The following is an 18,672-nucleotide window of genomic DNA, read 5'->3' as shown; positions in this document are numbered from 1 at the left end:
TAACTGTCATTGGAGGAAAAAAGCTAAAGGTAGTTTGGGTTATAAAGACAGTAATTATAACAGATTCCTACCTACCCAACTTCTTCACAGTTTTAGAAATTATTCTTTCTGTTTTTTCATTGAGAAGAGGATTGGTCATCAATAGTAGTGACAAGCACATACATTGGTATTATCTGCTATGGCTTGAAAGTACCAAATGCAGAGATTTTGCCAGTCACGTGGAGGGAGCACGTGCCAGGGATGGAGATGCGTATACGCCGTAGACCCACTGAACCTAACGGCAACAGTTAATAATTTCCTTAATCAGTCACTTCTTTAGGGGATGCTTTTGCTTTAAAGATCATGACATGTAGATATTTAAATTGAACAGCTGACCTTTTATGAATTATTTTGGTTATCTAGGAAGAACAAGCATGGCTGTGAAATCTGTCGATGTAAGAAATGCCCGGACCTGCCTTGTGGTAAAATCTGTCCGATGGGCTTCCAGCAGAACAATCACGGCTGTGTTATCTGCAAGTGCAGAGGTATGTGACAGTGCGTTACCACCTCTAACTACAACTTGTTTTCAAAGGAGTTAGAAGCTAGAGCAAAAGAAAAGGAATACTGCACAGAGTACGTAAGAAATGAAACATGGTAACTGCTGGGGGAGTCGGTTCAACTTTGCTCCAAGGAGTGTATTGTTTTGCAGGTGTTTGCTATTATCTGTGTTCATCTGGGCTTCAACAGAGAGCCTCAGCTCCACTTCAGTATCCCATTACAAAGTCACAAAAATCAGTTCGTTGTCATTAATAAAAATTAGATCAGGCTTTTAGTAAGTAACTACTAGAAATAAGCTAGTCGAGGGGTGTTTTTTTTCAGTAGCAGTGTTCATCTTAGCTGCTTCACCGTCATCTTTTCTTTACAAACTCAAGTAACCTAAAACTTACCACCTAAAATGAGACCGCTGTTTCTTGGGCACTTTCGGTGATCTCGAGGAACAATGAGTACGGAGAGTACCCAGGAGAAAGGACTGGGTATTCTTAAGCTAAAGATGTCACGTGTGCCACATCCCAAACTTGTAGCCGCCAAGTTCGAGGTTCATTAGTTACCTACTTTAGTTTTGTGCGGCTTTTAAGATGTGTCTTTTTTAAGATGTTTTCAGTTTGTGTTTTGTATTAGTCTGAGTATCAGACTCCTTCATTGCTCGTCTCCATGTGTTGCATTTAAAAACTTTCGTTTGTGCTCAGCCTCTCTCTAATCCTAACTGCTCTTTTGTGCTTATTTTTTTTGATTCTTACTTGTGTGTTTTGATTTCAAGCTATAGGCAAGTAAGTTTGAGTATTTTCCCATTGCTTTGTGTAATGACTCCATTCTTAACTTTTTTAGCAGCTATTTCTTTTGCATTTTGAAAAATGATAAAATATAATAAGAAAAGCTATGGGACCATAGGACTGGAAGAAAGTTTATGAGTTCCTGAAGTCACTCTCCTGTAGTTGAAGGCAAAGATGCAATCATATAAATCAGAAGGATCTGACACTATATTTTCTCCACATGACTTCATACACTGCAGGCAATTTTAACAAAACTTTCAGACTTTTAGCAAAAAAAAAATAAAAAAATGCTACAAATGTATCTTGCGTATACAAGAAGTAGAGATTTCACTGTCATAAACTGCAATATATGACTTTCGCTAGAAATAAAAATTTTAAAAATTAAATAAGAAAGGGTAACTGCTGAACGGAGTCCCATTGAGAGAAGTCTTATCGCTTTTGTCTCCATGTTCACAATCAGCACACTTTCCCCAACTGTAGTGATGCTGTGATGGAATACACAGAAGGTGTTCTCTTAGATGTGCCATAATTGCATCCCAGACTATAAACAGATGCAACCTTTGCATCTGTACCTTGATGTGTACCTTGTATGTGTACCTTTGAGTCCCTTCCTTAACAAGGATGGATTTTAAAACATGCATAAGTATTTAGCAAAAATAACTTGATCCCTCTGTAAATAGTATTTTTTTGCTACCATGATCATAAAGATACCAAGCCACGAGGATATCACTTCATTAGCAACTTGTCCAAGAATAATTAGAACAATCACCAGTATGTCCTGGGGGAGATGTGATTCCTCGTTAAGATTTTGACCCAAAATCCCTAAGTAAGAGAAAGGGATGAATAAATCCCCTGCCTGTGAATTAGCTCCACTTTCTAAATTGCTTCTGCCAGAAATAGCTTATGCTAGGATTAATAGAAGCAGAACCATATTGAAGTACAGGGCTGGGGTAGTCCTCTGGAAAACTGAGAGTCCATTTCTCTGCCCTCGCATAAAATAGAGTGTATCTGGATAATCCTTGACAGATGTTTGTCTAAGATTTAATGTATTAAGAATCTCCACTCTCAAAAGAAAAAACAAAACAAAAAACCAAAAAAAAAACCAAACAAAAACAAACAAACAAAAAACAACAACAACAACAAAAAAAAAACCCAACTGTCTAAAATAATATTTTGCTGTGGTTACCAATATGCGACATTTTAAAATAAATTTTCTAATATTTCTGTCTCCCTTTCTAAAAATTGAGCCCGTTACTTCTTGGCCTAAGCTCAACAAGACATATGGAACAGCTAAGCACCATTCCCTTTGGAATTCTTGCAATATTTAAGGAGCTGCAACTGGAGTCCGTTAAACGTTTTCTGTTGTTTTTTTTTTTTTTTCCCCTAAGTCAAATAAACCCAGTTATTTTGGTCTCTCATCACAGTTCAAAAACTGGATGTTTTACTTTGGCAATAGCAAAAACTTCAAACTAATAGAGATACTAGTACTGCATTTAAATTTACAGTGCTTCTGTACTTGTCTCTTAGACTGAACTTGTCTTCTCTGCTGTGGTATCCCATTACTGACTCGTTTTTACTTGTGACCTACTGTAACCCCAGATCGTTTCAACCATACCTCTAGTTATCCAGTTATTTCCTTTTTGTATTTGGCCATCTGGTTTCTTTAAGTATTATCTTTTGTACTAATTTTAATTCAAAAGTGAAAACAATCTCAGTTGGTGAAGTTAATTTTGAGTAGTTGCCTATATGCTTGGTTCTTTTTCTCCAGATTTTGGACCATGCTTTAGAATATTTCAGGAAAAAAGTTTTGATTACATCAGATACTTTATTCATTAAGGAGGGGGAAGGACATTACCATCCAAGACTTTTGTGTGTCAATAAACATTTTAATGTAGGACAGTATTCTAGTGATATTAATTCAAATAGGAATTAATATATAATCTTATATGAAATTATAACAGTATAGCAACAATGTAATTTTTTTCACAGTATTTCTGTTTGTGCAATAGGATAAAGTCTGTTTTAAGAAATATTTTATCCTTATGCCACGGCTTTTCCTTTTAATTCACAAAATGGTGTACTAATGTAAATTCTGTGTACTGGATTCGTATTCTGATAACATGCATCAAACTAACTTTGTACCATCTGCTTGTGGTTGTAAGACCACCTTTGATAGATCTGCGACAGCTGAAGAAGTGCTGACCTACATGTTAGAGAGAGGGGAAAAAAAAAAGAGGAAAAAAAAAAGAAAAAACCACAAAAACCCTTACTAAAATGATATATAAACATTACTAATCTTCATACTGCATCCTTTTTTTTAAACAGAAAATGAAATAAGCAACTGCATACAAATAACAAATATGTATGTAAGTGTCTGCAGAAGGTGGTTGACATACCACTGAAAACAGGTCAGTTGTTCACTGACAAACTGATCCTAAATCCGTCATCATAATGATGTGGGTGAGGGAGTGTTGGGCTCTAAATTCACTCTGCTGATTAACAAAGAATACACTGAGGCTGAATCCTGCAGCACTTAAATACCTCTGAAGATACAAATGAGACTTTATCCTCCCTAGACCAACTGCTTGCGTGTTCTGGCTGAGTGCAAGTAATGCAGCAGTCCAAGCCCCTCTATTCTCATCTCAGGAAAAGCTAGGAATGAGGAATAAAATTGTCAGAGCCATTTTCTTCCAAACATCTCATTTATCATAGTAATGTAAACAAATAATTTCACATGGGTGTTTTATGAAATAATTTCAGCATGACCCTGTTAGAACTTGCTTGTAATTCTTTGTCATTCACGATATAAGACCATCCTTAGCTCTTGTAAATGCTTTTATATTCTACTTGCTATCAGATACTAACATTATAGATAATCTAATACCCTGTAATATTTAAATATTTCATTTTAGATATGCTTCATGCTTTCTATTTACATCTATTGCATTTCTCATTTTTCTTATATTATTTAGCCAGTGCTGCATTTCTGTATGATTAAAAACAGTATAGGTGCAACAGAAAGAAGTGATTATATTTTTCCAAGGAAATACATTCTGCTACATGCTACTATGCCCTTCAGTATACCTTTTAATTGTTTCATCTGTGTGTTTCCTTTATTTCTAAGTGTCAATGATAGAATTATTATTCACTTGGTCTCACATGTGCTTTAAAAATAAATGCAACCCAGGTATGAAGTTGGTGTGGGGTTTTTTCCCTAAGCCACACATGCTTATCAGGACATTTTGTTTTCCTTTCATTTTGTGCAGAGGCCACCGCTTCTCTTATGCCTCCCGTTAAAACGGGCTCTTGCCTGTCAATGGATGGGCGCCGACACGAGAACGAGGAGAGCTGGCACGATGGCTGCAGGGAATGTTACTGTCACAATGGACGGGAAATGTGTGCCTTGATCACCTGCCCCGTTCCTAATTGCGGCAACCCAACCATACATCCAGGGCAGTGTTGCCCGTCGTGTCCAGGTAACGTGCTTTCTTCTGGTTGCTTTGTAAATGGGTTTCATTTCACATGTGTTCTGTTCCCTAATGCGTGAAAATAATCTCGTGCATCATTCAGTAATAGGTATACGTGAAGGTTTCTGCGCCCAAATATAACATGATGAGTGGCTTTCATTAAGATCTTGGATGTGAAAGATGGGAACTTTAAACAAGCATATGCATGTTGTGGGTCCTAACATGTTAATCTTTGACACATTGAAATCTTTAAACTAGAAAAAGTTTCTAGTCTATATTAGGTAAGACAGCAAATTCATTTTATTTTTTTTTTACCTATAATAGCAAATAATATAATAAGCCATTACATTTTCTTTTTTTCTTATTTGAAGTGGAGTTTTATTAAAATTCATCTCCTGATCTGTGTTTCACAACCCCTCAAAGGACTACACATTTGAACAGATGTCTTAAGTAATTGAACATTATGGTTCTGTGTTCTGAGGGAAGACTTCTGTGCCACCAGCAGTAGAAGATTTTTTTTTTAACGCTTTTGGTGGGAAGGCCAAGTACAATTAATGTGGCATTCCAGTACAATTTTAATAATAAGCGTTAATATGAAAAACATCTATGAAAGATGGTGGAGTGTGGGCAGAGTAAGATAATGTCCTCTGTCTTCAGAATGGTTCCTATAATATTTTGTGTTCTAAATAGATTAATTTGTAATGCAGTGATATTGTCTACGATTTCATTGGAATTCATGTTACAAGTAGGAACAATGAGGCTCGTGATACTACTGTAAATATCAAAACAGTAAGACAGCACTGGCAGGATATAAGCAACTACAAACTGTTTCAAATTCTTTGTAAAGAACAGGAAATCCTAGAGGCGAAATAAGCAGCCAGTCCTCTTTCTGAAAGTGACAGAGAAGAGTGAATCCTCCATAGGACCTAAGATAATCCATCTCTTTAGATTGTGTAGACAAATGGTGATCTCCAATCCAGTTCACACCTTGTGGTAACTGGAAAAACATAGTCCCCAAAAAGATGTGAGACTCCAAAAGGTCTGTCTCCCTTTCTCAGCCTGCACCTCTCTCCTCCTCTTAGTATCAAGACTGGGCACTGTGGTTCCATGGCCAGCCGTGGTGTTGCTTTCAGCACCGGCTTTCATAGAGCCAGAGCTATTTTCAATACTAAGTAACTTAGCAGGCATTAATGAGACTGAGCTCTTCGTCCTTAGCATCTTAGTAATGACAACCATTAATGAAATTTTTAGCTGAGATGGAAGCACTAAGGAGGATGCTCCCACCAACTATGCACACTGGGGGAACAATCTTTCGCTCACTTCCTTCTCTTCCATTATCAAGTATCTGGCTAGTCAGACAGGGAATTTAAAAATCATAAGATTTTTAAAGGGAACCTTAGTGTTTTATCAGCTTGGAGCACATTTTTTTTGCCACAGCAGTATGCAGTGTTGGTCCATATACATCCCATCGGGTATTGTCATTCTTTCCTCCAGCTGCCCGTGCGCGCACACACATTCACAGTCTGTCCTAAATAGTACAGTTCTCTCCCCTATGAAACCTCAGTCTGGCAAAAAAATAAAGTTAAATTAAGACGACAACAACAAAACGATCCAGTTGTGAATATTGTTCCAGGCGGAGCAGCCAATCAGCAAATAATAAATACAGAATATCATATTCCTAAAGTCATGTCGCTGGACAGGGATGTTATTTTCCACTTGCGCTAGCTGGAATTCAGGGCTGCACAGAACTGTTGGAGCACCTGCAGTACTCACTCACCTTTTCATAGTGATTGGTGTGTTATTGTAGGGGATGGTGTTCTTCATATGGATGGGGACAGGTTAGCATGTCAGTCTTGTGTTAGGTAAACGTTCAAGATTCAAAACTTAAAATGTAGGATGGTTGTTCCTGCTCCAGCAATTCTGTTGTTAGGTGCCCAAGGCTCATTCCTGATTTCACCCTTCTATCAGCATACTTGTGCCTATTGATTTACCTAACACACGCGGAACACCTCAGAGCATTCAAAGAGGAGTAGTGTTAATTTTGGTCTTTCGGCAGCACCGGTGGCTAGTTACTTTGTGTACGGAGAATGAGTTTGGGTAAATCCATTCATATGCCTGATGTTCAGTTTGTGGAAGAAAGATCAGTACGAGATTAGCGGTACCAACTTCTCACGCTTATACGTTCCTTGTGGATGCGATCAGTGTTTGATTCTGAGCACCAGCAGCGTCGGTCTCTTGTATAAAGTAGCGGTTTCTTACCCAGTAGCGTCTGTTCCTTTGAGATATAGTGCCTGCGTGGGTTTCTCTGTCTGACGTCTTTCCTGCTTTCAAGGTACTAGGCACCTAGCCGCTGTGTTAGCAAAGTCATACTCGGTGTAAACTCTTACGATGCTAGGGCAGACACACCTTTTTTTTTAAAGTGATTGCATATGTAAGTGTGTGAATTAGTATGGCCAGATTAGTCCTAGTGTGGTTTTGTTTTCCCTCACTGAGGTTTTATATTTGTTAAAAACGGACTTCTAATCTTATTTTGCAATATATTGATTGCCCACTGATGCTGTTATATAAAAATCATGGCTTTCAGTAGATAGGAAAGCAGTTTGGAATTGTGAGGCTGTGAGGACGTCAATCAAATGTGTCTGGCATAAGGATATTGAAATAATTAGAAATCCTGATGTGCTCAGTTTTGAATAGCCCTGTTAACCTATCAACAGGGAAGTGTCAGCTCTCAGAGGTCACTTTTCAGACTGAAAAAAAAAGTGGTTGTGTTCAATTCCACATTTAGTTAGTTTTCAACAGAGTGAGATATACCTCGACTGCGACAACATTCCTTATAACCGTGTTTCTATATATTAAGAGGGTTTAAGTGGATTGTCGCAATGCTTGTGAAATGGTCCAGGTTGCCTGTAAGATTTAGAAAGCCATTAACTGCTAGAGTTTTGCAGAACCGTGCTATCCCGAAAGTGTGTATTTGTTTGGCTAGTTGCTCCTTCAGGAATAGATTAGTTGTATATTTGTGGCAATTCAGTTGCAGGGATATATCAAAATCAGTGCTGCTAAGGGAGCAGTACGCAACACCGTATGTACAGCAGTACTATCTGGTTATGCTTTTCTGATGATGAGCCGTTTATGAGCTGCAGTAAAACAGTGACTTTGCAGAGAACTAAATGCAAAGGAGGTGACTCAGAAAATTTCCAGAAAATTATTAGTATTGCATTTGCCATGGTGAGTTCGGATGCCGTTGAATAAAATGTAATCTGTTGTTCCAGCTGAAATAAATACCAAATAGCGACAAGGCAGCAGAGCAGCTGTATCACTTCAGGTAAATGCTACTGAATCACATATGTGTTTCATAAATGTAAGCAATAGGAAAAGCATAGAAAAGCATAGCATAAGCAACTCGGTTAAAGATAAAATAATTCCCTGAAAGAAGAAATGCATAAGTGCTTTGTCAAGAAACTAAGATGGGCCAGAGTCAGGTTCCTTGAGTTCTACTGATCATTCTCTGGAAATAAAAACAACTAATTGAGTGGTGTGGCAATTCTGTGTTGCAGTGTCGTAGAGCAAAGGGCACAAACGCCGTTCTCCAGACAGGTAACAGCAGTGCTATAAACGTGAAGAGAAGCACATGTACTTTGTGAGCCTTGGCCTGCCTAAATGACTAGAGGGGCTGCTATTCATTTAATTTTTCTGTCCTTAACCAAGTTATTTGGATTAGGATGATGTTCCCATTAAGCATCTTTATAATTAAGTAGAAGAGAGGGACCTTCAGAAAGTGGTTTAGAGATGTAGAGTCATTACCTGGAACTCACTTTCTCTTCCCCTCCATTCGTAGCACAGGAAAGCTGAGGCAGCTCAGTGCTTAACATAGACACCACGCTTAGTTGTCTCGAGTTAGAAGGGTTTAAATTCAGGCTGAAGGACAACATCACTTATAAGCCTGAAGCTTCATGTTGCAGCATGGAACTTTCAAACGCATGGCTTCTGTGGTTGACTGAAACACGCTGTGTGAGGCATCTCGATTCCTATACACAGTGCGGGGAAAAAGCTGGTGGGCTCACTCCGGGTCCAAAGCAATCATCATGGTAAGCTGGCAACTATTACTGCCCTTATTGCCCCTTAGGTGGGGGTGGGCTCCAAAGCGTTTTAAGCAGGCTATGAGGATGCAGTTCGTGGCATAGCCTTTTCTTGATGGTAAGTGCTTAAACACTTTGAAAGTGCAGGACAGGTTTCTTGTTTCTTTTAAAACACCAAGAGGCAGAGAGAGTTCCCCCATGTTTTTAATACCCCAGTGGCTGGAGGACACTCAAGCTGAAAAAGGGAAACAGTTTCAGTTCCTTTCTTAACTTGAAGGAGGTCAAATCTATTCTCTAAACTGCCTGGGTTAGAGGCTGGGTGAGTCTTTTAGTCAGGGCTGTAGAGGTAATGCAATTAATTGTTTGAAAGGGTATTAAGGTTCGTTTGGTGAGATACAGTCACTATAAATATATGTCTACACACTGCAGCATCTCCTTGGGTCCAGTTTTTACTTCAAAGACGGCACATAATTATTTCTATTTATTTATTTTTTAATGGAACAAAGTGATGAAGCGCTTCCACCAGTGTTAAGTGCTTATATGTTTTTAGGGGCTTGGGTGGTAGATTCTGTGTTTTTCTTTTTCTTTTGTTTGTTTGTTTTTTCTGGCACTAAATGGTACAGACACGTATCACTCAGGAAACTTAAAAAGCAGGCAGTTGAATCCGGGCTTCCTAAATCCCAGACAAGAAGCATATTTATCCATCCTTTCAGGAATTGCACTGCTGCTAATATTTAGCAGTTAAGAAAATGTCCGATCAGTATAATTTTCCAGAAAATTACAGTTGTCTCTTGGAATTCCTACATCACAGGTTGGTTTGATTTTTTCTGAAATTACAAGAATGCTTGAAGTAATCTGATTTATACACACTAGTATTTATTCAGACTGATTCTCAAATTGTTTCTTGTTTATATTTTTCCCACTATCCCTGAAGTGGCATAAAGTAGAAAGAGCTTCATTAAGAATATATTTGTAGATGGGTTTGTTGTTCCTAATATTTTCAATAACAACATAAATTATTAATCTTGCATACATTTGTTAATCATTAGAGTCACAGTTGGTTTTGCCTGTCTTACAATTCTGTTTTTCCCAGATGAAATAATTGTGCAGAAGCCGGAGCTCACCAGTCCATCGATCTGTCATGCTCCTGGTGGGGAATACTTTGTAGAAGGAGAGACATGGAATATTGATTCCTGCACACAATGTACATGCCACAGTGGACGCGTCCTGTGTGAGACTGAAGTCTGTCCCCCTCTTCTCTGTCAAAACCCCACCCGCACACAGGACTCCTGCTGTCCGCAGTGCCCAGGTATATACAGACAATCAAGAGTCCCTTCTTGATCTGAGAATGTATGATGTGAATATTGAATGTTTCAGTATGTGCACAGGTGGCTGTTGCGGTATTCTCTTCTTCAGCGGTGTGGAGTGAGGGTCTGCAGTCCTCTATTTCAACTGCAAAACCTCACTGTGTGCAAGAGATACCTTATATGTTGTGGCCCTGGAGTTTGAATGCCTGCTTTGAAGGAAACCTAATAACGTAAGGGGTGCATGAGTACCAGAATCCTTAGTTGGAAGGTTTATGAAATAAGCACTGGCTCATTTATGGAAACATGCAGGATTAGAGAAACTTCGAAAGCAGTCAAAGTGCTAGGTAGATACAGGCCTGTTTCTTTTCCTTTCTACATGCCTTGGTTTCTATGAACCTTTTTATCACTATCTTGTCTATTTGGGATTTGTTCTCAAAAATACTTCTGTTTGCTTTTACCTTCACCTGTTATGATTTGAGAGTGACTTGAAGGCAACTGAGTAATATCAAAGCATTCCAGCCCAGCAGGTGTGTCAGATTCCTCCTAAACTGCCTCACACTGTCAAGAAGGTAACAGGATTTGCTTTCCCCCGGGGAAAGAGATGCAATTATGAATGAATGTGAATTGCTATTTTACATAGCAAATGGGGGAGTTCATTGCAGTTAAATTTATTCCAAACCTGTGAATTGTATGTAAACTCACTGAGAAAACGTTTGTCTTTATTAAAACAGAATCTAAAAATTTTACTATAGGAAAAAAAAAGGTTTTGCCATTTCTTCTACAGGGTGTTTGTTGGGGTTTTGGGTGCATTGTTGTGGGTTTTTTTTTTTCCTGACAAAATATTTTCAGTGAGAAAGCTAGCCAGTTCTCCTGACTTCCATTTTTCTCATTATTAGTAACAGGGGAACATTAATGTTGCTTAACTTCAAAATAGTGTTTGGAGGAGCTAATCTTTCCTCACTGGCTAAATAAAAAGCTTACTCTCATAACTTAATGCAGTTAGGTTGAGAACCTGGTCTGAGTCCCCTTATGAATCTTTTTTTTTCCCTCTCCTTTTCTTCTCTGCACATACAGTCATATTTCTTGATCCATAATGTCTGTTAAGATAGAGCTGCATTGCAGAAATATGTCTCCCCCATGTGCCGGCATGAAAATTAAAGCAGACCCACTGGCATCAAACTGAAGCCCTATCAAGTTCCATTTGTTTCTTAACAGCTTATAATTAGCTCAAATAAGTCTACTAGCGAAGGCAACAGCAGCGTAATAGCTTTTCACTTTGCATCATTCAAGGATATGAACTGACATGGCAGAAGCTGGGATTCAAGTCTTAGATTTAAAATTTAGTCTCTCTGATTTGAGGTGAATTCCTATATACCATTCAGTTCAGAGCATTCAGAGTGGCTTTCTCAGGGGTGGCTTCTGATGGTGATTGTTTTTCACTTTGCTGTCCTTTTTTCTCTTTTTTTTTTTTTTTTTTTTGAGTAAACTCAATGAAGGTCTGCATAAACTTTGTTCTAGAGCACATTATGAGATCCACATCATATGTAAGGACCAAATAGGTATATGGCTCTGTCTTTCTAGTTCTGCTGCAGTAGTGAGCCAATGTGTTACAACCCCATTGTGTTCTTCAGGGGTGAACGCTCTTTTGAGGAAATATGAGAGAAGTTAGCTACTGTAAGTTAAATAACTTACTCTGCTTATATTTACAGATGAGCCTCTTCAGCCCTCTTCATCAAGCAATGAGAGCATGCCCAGTTACTGCAAAAACGATGAAGGAGATATTTTTCTGACGGCTGAGTCCTGGAAGCCCAATGTCTGCACTAGCTGCATTTGCATGGATGGTGTGATTAGGTGCTACTCTGAGTCCTGCCCACCGGTATCCTGCGAGAGACCTGTTTTGAGAAAGGGACAATGTTGTCCTTACTGTATTGGTGAGCAAATAAAAATAGTTGATAACTTGCTTCTTGTGAATTCCTTCTTGTGAATAAGAAGTTTTATTTCCAAATTGAAATACGTTTTCCCTGTTTTGCGGAGACGCAGTTTGTGCCTCTGTTGAATTGGAGAGTGAAATCTGCATAGGGAGCTTTGAGGATCATGATTTGTGGTTTTGAGGTAGAAGTGCAGGAAGATAGAAATGTAATTTGCCTACAAACTTCAGAGGACATCCTCCTGAAAACTTGGTAATATACCAAGTTCTTTTGCCCTTGGAGCCCTATTTAGATTCCTGATGAGAATATTTGGAGGGGAAAGTACTATGTTATCCTGTCACTACTTTCTCGTTATGGTTTGCGTACAAAATGGGGAGGATTTAAAGTTTCTTTGCCAGCTGTCTGCAGGCTTTTCTTCAGTGATTGACTTTGCAACCGTAACTATCATTGTAATCCAGAATACATTTTAACATTAAAAAAAATACAGAATGTATGCGGAGCTGGGCAATCAAACCAGTAGAGTCAGAACTTGAGCCTTAGTACTGTACTAGAGAATTCTTTAGGTCAAGGAAGGGATGCACCACAGGGAGCAGTGCCATGAACTAAAAAATGAGACCCTCTAGAACTTCGTGCTTACACCTTGAATATCAGGTTTGCAAATATATACATGCAACATGTAGATGCGGCTTTCATTAATTTACTTTGAATCCCATATAGTTGCACAATATTGCAAATACTTAAATATGTGAGCTGTAAAAAATTAATGAGGTTTTTTTAGTAGCAACTGCTCTGCAATATGAAATACAGAATTCAGATTTTAACTAGTGTTCAGATATGAAGACTTTCAATGATGATACATTTTATTAATCTAAGCTGTACTATCTTGACAGTATGTTTTGTGGTCTAAATAACTGAAATTCATGGAGACTTACTTTTTTAACCGTGTCTATGAACTATATACTCTTGCCTGTAAGAGGTGTAAGGTCATGCACTTAATGCTCCTGGTTCATACTGTTTTACTCTTAATTTCTGTGAAGCACATCTTTACACAGGTTCTTCCTTATATAGTTCCTATAATAGTTGATAAAATGTTTAGTAAGCAAACTTTGTGGAAATAGGCCTTCATTTATTGGAGTTTCAAACACCATGCAGGGTTTTAGCACTGTATTTTATTTTCTTTCTGGATCCAGATCTGGTTAATGCCTAACAACTTAGTATAGATTCAAATTCAAAATTTTACAGGCTTTGGAGGCTTTGTTTTTTGTCCAACTCCTCAAATTCATCCTGTGTGTTCAGCATTCTTCATTCTCATGCAAAGAAAGATTACTTTGGAACAATAACCTTCTACTTTAGAAAGGATAAAGTGATATCTATTTGATTAGAGACAAGATTAGTCTTCTGCGGAAAACGGAGCAATGACTCTTTGTTTGTTTACCAGATGAGATTGATTTACTGGTGCAGCTAGAGGAAATTTGAGAGAAGGCGGGTAGGGCTAGACACGGTATTCTAAACTGCATTTTTGTATGCGGGTTTCTTTCTGCTAGTCTCTTGTGTTTCCACTGTCCTTGAGTGCTTGTTCGTGTTGTGGCCTCCATCTTCATCCTTGCATAGAGCTGGGCACCAAAACCTGAGACGCACAGAGGATAATACTTTCTTAGGACTTAAAAGTTTCCTCTCGAGGTTCCAAGTGCAACACTATTATGGTGATTTTACCCTTGTTCGTTCTTCTAAAAAACATTTGCTGTATTAAATTGTGATGTGTTCTTTACCAACTTGCAAAAGCCTGAGCAAGTTAAAGTTGAGTTTTCCAGCCAGACCAGCTGCTGAGTTGAAGAAGCCGTCCTGAGCTGGGCAAGGTAGCACTTTGGGAGCAAATCAGCCCTGAGTACACAGAGAGTGCTCAGCTTTAGGTCTGCAGAGGTCATGAGCAGTAGAGGACCACTCAGGCTGTCTGCCTCAGCCTCTCCCCAGCCATATCTACTTTCCGACCAACACAGGGCTCCGCTGGCTCTATGTGCCAACATACGTCTCATCTATGGACGAACCTAACGTGCTTTCTGCAGCTTGCAGCCACCTTTTCCTCCCACTGTTCCTTTTCCTCATCCACCCCGTATTCACTTATGAAATCTTCTACTTGGAGAGGTTGAGACCTGTACTTACAGCCATGGAAGCCATGGGATACACATACCAAGGACCTTTGGAACGTTTGCACTTTTCAGATAATTCCATTAGTATTTTCACAGTAGTACTTCTTGCTGGTCTCCTTTTGCATTTGAATTTACTCTGTCCAGGTCTGTTGCGCTGGTCTGCTGACTGCTAACCTTGTTATTCCGGATGGTGTCAGTCTATTGTGTTGTCACTAATTAAAAGCTGTACTGATGGCTAAATTATTTAATAAGGCTTTTTGTTTATATTTGGGAGGTAATTCTAACCTGGATGTGTTTAAGACTCGTTTAGATGTGGTGTTAAGGGATATGGTGTAAGGGAGAACTTCGTAGAGTGGAGATGATGGTTGGACTCGATGATCCCAAGGGTCTTTTCCAGCCTAAATGATTCGATGATTCTAACTGACGTATATAAATATGTAATCTCTGTGAATGTTAAACCAGTATTTCTCTGACAGTTTAAGAAGTTATTTTGTGACTTCAGTCTGTTATCTCACACATATGCTTAATATTCAAATTCACGTCATCAGCAGGTTTCATCATAATTTCTGCCTCTAAGAAAAAAAGGTAGCGAGAAGCTAAGATAAAAGTAAGGTGCTGCTTGGCTTTTGGAGGTTCTGCTGTGTAGTTTTATTTTGATTATCTATAAAGTGCTATAGCAGCAAAAAACATCCTAGGCTAAGCAATGCACAACTGTTCTCTTAGTGAAATAGAAGGTATATTGCAGACCACCTAAAAGGCTTGCATATGATGCAGCATAAAAAAAAATGATGTATTGAATGCTTAGGCAGAAAGGGTAGTGATTCTTTTAAGTGTTTTCCCAAGACCTACTTGCTTCATCAAGTCCAGGTCCTTATCGTGTACTCTGTCAAAGTCTATCTGAGAAGTTGTTAGTTATACAGCTCTCGATCTCTGGGAAAGGTGTTCGGGAACATCACTTTTTTTCTGAGGGATAAGATCACATCAATTTCCAATTTACGTAATAGTAACCATGAAAAAATGTACTGAGTTTGGTTATTGCCCTTTTCCTGGGGTTTTCCATTGATGCAATTACAGGGAATGATCAGATCCTCTTTGGATCTTTTTTTATCGTAATAGCCTGAGCGTTTCTGGTTATGTCACCTGAGAGTTGCTTCATTCTTCTTGGCATCCAGCCTAATCTTTCTTCATGATTTTCACAGCACTTTTGATATCATTTCATTTTCCAGTCATCTGTCCTCTAGCCTCTTGCATGAGGAAAATAAGAAGAAGCTGTTGTGGGCAAATTATGTACTTCATAAGGAAGCAGAAATTAGACCTTTTTTTAAAAGATTTTCCAGAAGATGTGGAGAGGGTCTTTTATTACAGCTGGGATTTCTTTGTAGCTATTGTTTCACTTTTGTGCTCGGAGAGGAAATCAGACTTGTGTGTAATTGGCCATTACCGCGTGATCACACCACTCTGTTTTCTTTCAACAGAAGATACGGTTCCAAAGAAAGTGGTCTGCCACTTCAATGGAAAAACCTACGCAGATGAGGAACGCTGGGACATTGACAGCTGCACGCACTGCTACTGCCTGCAGGGTCAGACCCTCTGCTCCACTGTCAGCTGCCCACCCCTCCCTTGTGCCGAACCCATCAACGTGGAGGGAAGCTGCTGTCCCATGTGTCCAGGTAATGTGGCAGCACAACTCAGATTATTGTAATGCTGGTTTTCCAGCACTGATGGTAAAGTTTTTTTAATTGGTTTTTGAACGTCAGTCCATGTTTGGACAGTGTCAAGGAGACAACAGACCTTTAGACTTCAGGAAAATGAATGTTCTTAACAGCTAGGCATATTGTGCAAATATATAGTTTGAATTGTACTTATTCTGAGAACTGTGAACTCAAAAATTAGTTGCTTGTCTCTGCTCTGTCCTTTCACAAGGTTATGGAAATACATTAGTGAAGTAGGAAAATGAATATTCTTACATTTCTGTGGATTATGTCAGTGATTAACTTTTATGTCTTTTCCAAGTCTCTTCGTTACTTTTCAACTATTGCATTTCTTTATTTATCATTTTAACTTGGCTTAAAAGTAATATGAAATTTTCTTAGCTATTGACACAAGAGACATAACAATTGCAACTGGTTTTTAATGCTAGTCCTGACATACTTCTGCAGGAGTTGCTCATTTTAGTCAGCTGGTAACTACTTCCAACAGGACTACTGGGGAGATTCAGCAGTGCTCCCTCTTAAAATTCTCCTACTTTGAGGATTACAAAAAAAGGAAGGCAAAGAAACCAGCGGTGACTGTTTATGTATCAGCTGGCAAGATGTAGCCTTCCCTTGCTATTTTTCTTGTTTAGTATCACAAAATTCCGAAACAAAGGAAAGGATTCGTAGGACAAAGCACTGCAGATGGCGAACTATATTTTCTAAATTAAGAGCAGCCGTGAAAAGTTAAGCAGCCTGTAATTTGTGAAACACATTTATCTCATTTCACAGAGATGTACGTACCTGAACCTACTAACATCCCCATTGAGAAGACAAATCATCGAGGAGACATTGAACTAGAAGTACCAAACTGGCCAACACCAAGTGAAAATGACATCATCCACATTCACAGAGGTAAGATCTGATATAGACTGAGCTAACTGAGGTCTGTGTTTATTCCCCATGTTTTAATGCATCTACTTCTTCTATTCAGGTAGCATCTGTGTAACGCTTTGAAAAGGTGGTTATCTGATAATATTCTTCATTGCAGAACTCTTACGTGCATTTTGCTTTGAGTAAAGATGAGTCAGTCAATTAAATTATATTTATGGAATTTGGTTTCATTATCATTCCGTCTTCAGCTTGGAAGAAACATCTGTGTTGATATGATGGAGTTCTATAAAACTAAGAATGCAATAAAATGATGAATGAGGAGTGATTCTGCAGAGTGTCTTTTCTGACACAAAAACTAGAAAGCAGGCTGTTGTCAGGCCACTGGAGTCGACAGACCTTCATTTGATCCATTTGACATTCTTACATTGATAAACAAAACCAGGAAAACATGTACCACAACTTAACATATATCACAGACAAATGCAAGACAAAAATAAAATCACTTCTCAGGTACAGTGACACAGGACTAATAAAGATGTCTAAGGTTGTAAATTCATCTTTTGTTTAAAACTGTGCGGAAATCATTTTTCTGAGGTAGAGGAAACACTCTATGTCACAGGCTTTGTTAACCTTTTCTAATTGAAGGACTACCTATACTTGTATTTATATTTTATTTTTTTTTTAAATCCAAGCATGATCTCATAGCATACTATTGTTTGGTGGCTAGGAGAAAGGATACATGAAATGTAACTGCTTTACAAAATTGTAAGCTTACACTTTTTTAATTAGAGCTTTTTCATTCTCACAGGCATTAGTAGCTGGCTTGCAACTATCCTGGCTGGGGATTATAAACACACGCTGCAAACTGTGTGGGAGTGTTGTATATGTCACTGAAAATTACCATTCTTTGCAATTACATGCAAAACTTGCTACAGTCTACTAGACTGCCAGTGGTCTGTTTTCACCGGCTGAGTGGTGCAAGCATTGTAATATGTTCTCAACAAATGAGAGAACATACACATCATAATTGTCTTACCAGTTTTGGGTTTATTTTTTTAAAAAAGGGCTTTCATTGTAAGACTTCCAGGTTTTCCTCAGCATAGAGACACAGGCTGATTATTTTTTTACAAGTGGGAATTTGGTTGTGATCAGATAAGATGATGCGAACTCAGCTGAGCTAAGAGGCTATTGTAGACTTGCTTGTTATTGTGCTTTAGATTCCATCCTATTTCCTCTCTCTTTTGACAGCCTTTTCCTGGCTAATATAGTCACTATATGATACTACTTTTCAGTTGTTCTAATTTATTTGAATAAGGTGACATTTTGGGAGAGAAAGTCTAAATTCATGCGAGTAACAATAGCTGCAAGTGGGACTTTCATAATTACATTCTTCTTTATGGTCAAGGCCCATTTATAATTACGAACAAATGCTCACATTTGCCTTGCAGACATGAGTCATCTCCAGGGAGAGTACAGAAGCGGCAGTGGGCCTCACCCAAGTGAAGATGCGTCGGTTAGCTCTGTTGCCTTGGTGACAATTCCAATCACGATAGCGCTGTTACTGATCATCGTCCTTCTGCTTGTCAATCAGAAAAAGCAGTGGATTCCAGTGTCCTGCTACAAAGCTCCAACAAAGGTGCCCTGTTTATGTCTGTTTCCAGGCCTTCACTTTTTTGCAAAACAAGATTAACTAGCATATTGTGTAGGATGCAGTTGAGTTCACAGCATGTAAACGCTCTTAAATTATTTTCTCCTTATGTCTTAAACCATTTTATACCAGTCAGTCTGGTATTTATTTTGTCTCCTAAATGTTTTTTTTCACAATCAAATGAAAACATTTCCTGTTCCATGT

General features: G+C 38.6%; 1 protein-coding gene across 1 annotated transcript in view; it reads left to right on the top strand.

Moving 5' to 3' along the window:
- CRIM1 (cysteine rich transmembrane BMP regulator 1) overlaps positions 1–18,672 on the top strand; it is a 194,614-nt gene that overhangs the window by 172,548 nt on the left and 3,394 nt on the right. Inside the window, exons 10-16 of the mRNA XM_063328850.1 lie at positions 403–524; positions 4,577–4,786; positions 9,947–10,162; positions 11,870–12,091; positions 15,711–15,905; positions 16,719–16,841; positions 18,269–18,456. Of these exons, the coding sequence (XP_063184920.1) occupies positions 403–524; positions 4,577–4,786; positions 9,947–10,162; positions 11,870–12,091; positions 15,711–15,905; positions 16,719–16,841; positions 18,269–18,456 (1,276 nt within the window). The remainder of the gene's footprint in view (positions 1–402; positions 525–4,576; positions 4,787–9,946; positions 10,163–11,869; positions 12,092–15,710; positions 15,906–16,718; positions 16,842–18,268; positions 18,457–18,672) is intronic.

Source organism: Chroicocephalus ridibundus, chromosome 3, assembly GCF_963924245.1.
Source record: "Chroicocephalus ridibundus chromosome 3, bChrRid1.1, whole genome shotgun sequence".
NCBI lineage: Eukaryota > Metazoa > Chordata > Aves > Charadriiformes > Laridae > Chroicocephalus > Chroicocephalus ridibundus.
Note: the sequence above shows the minus strand (reverse complement) of the source record. Positions and strands in the feature narration are given on the sequence as shown.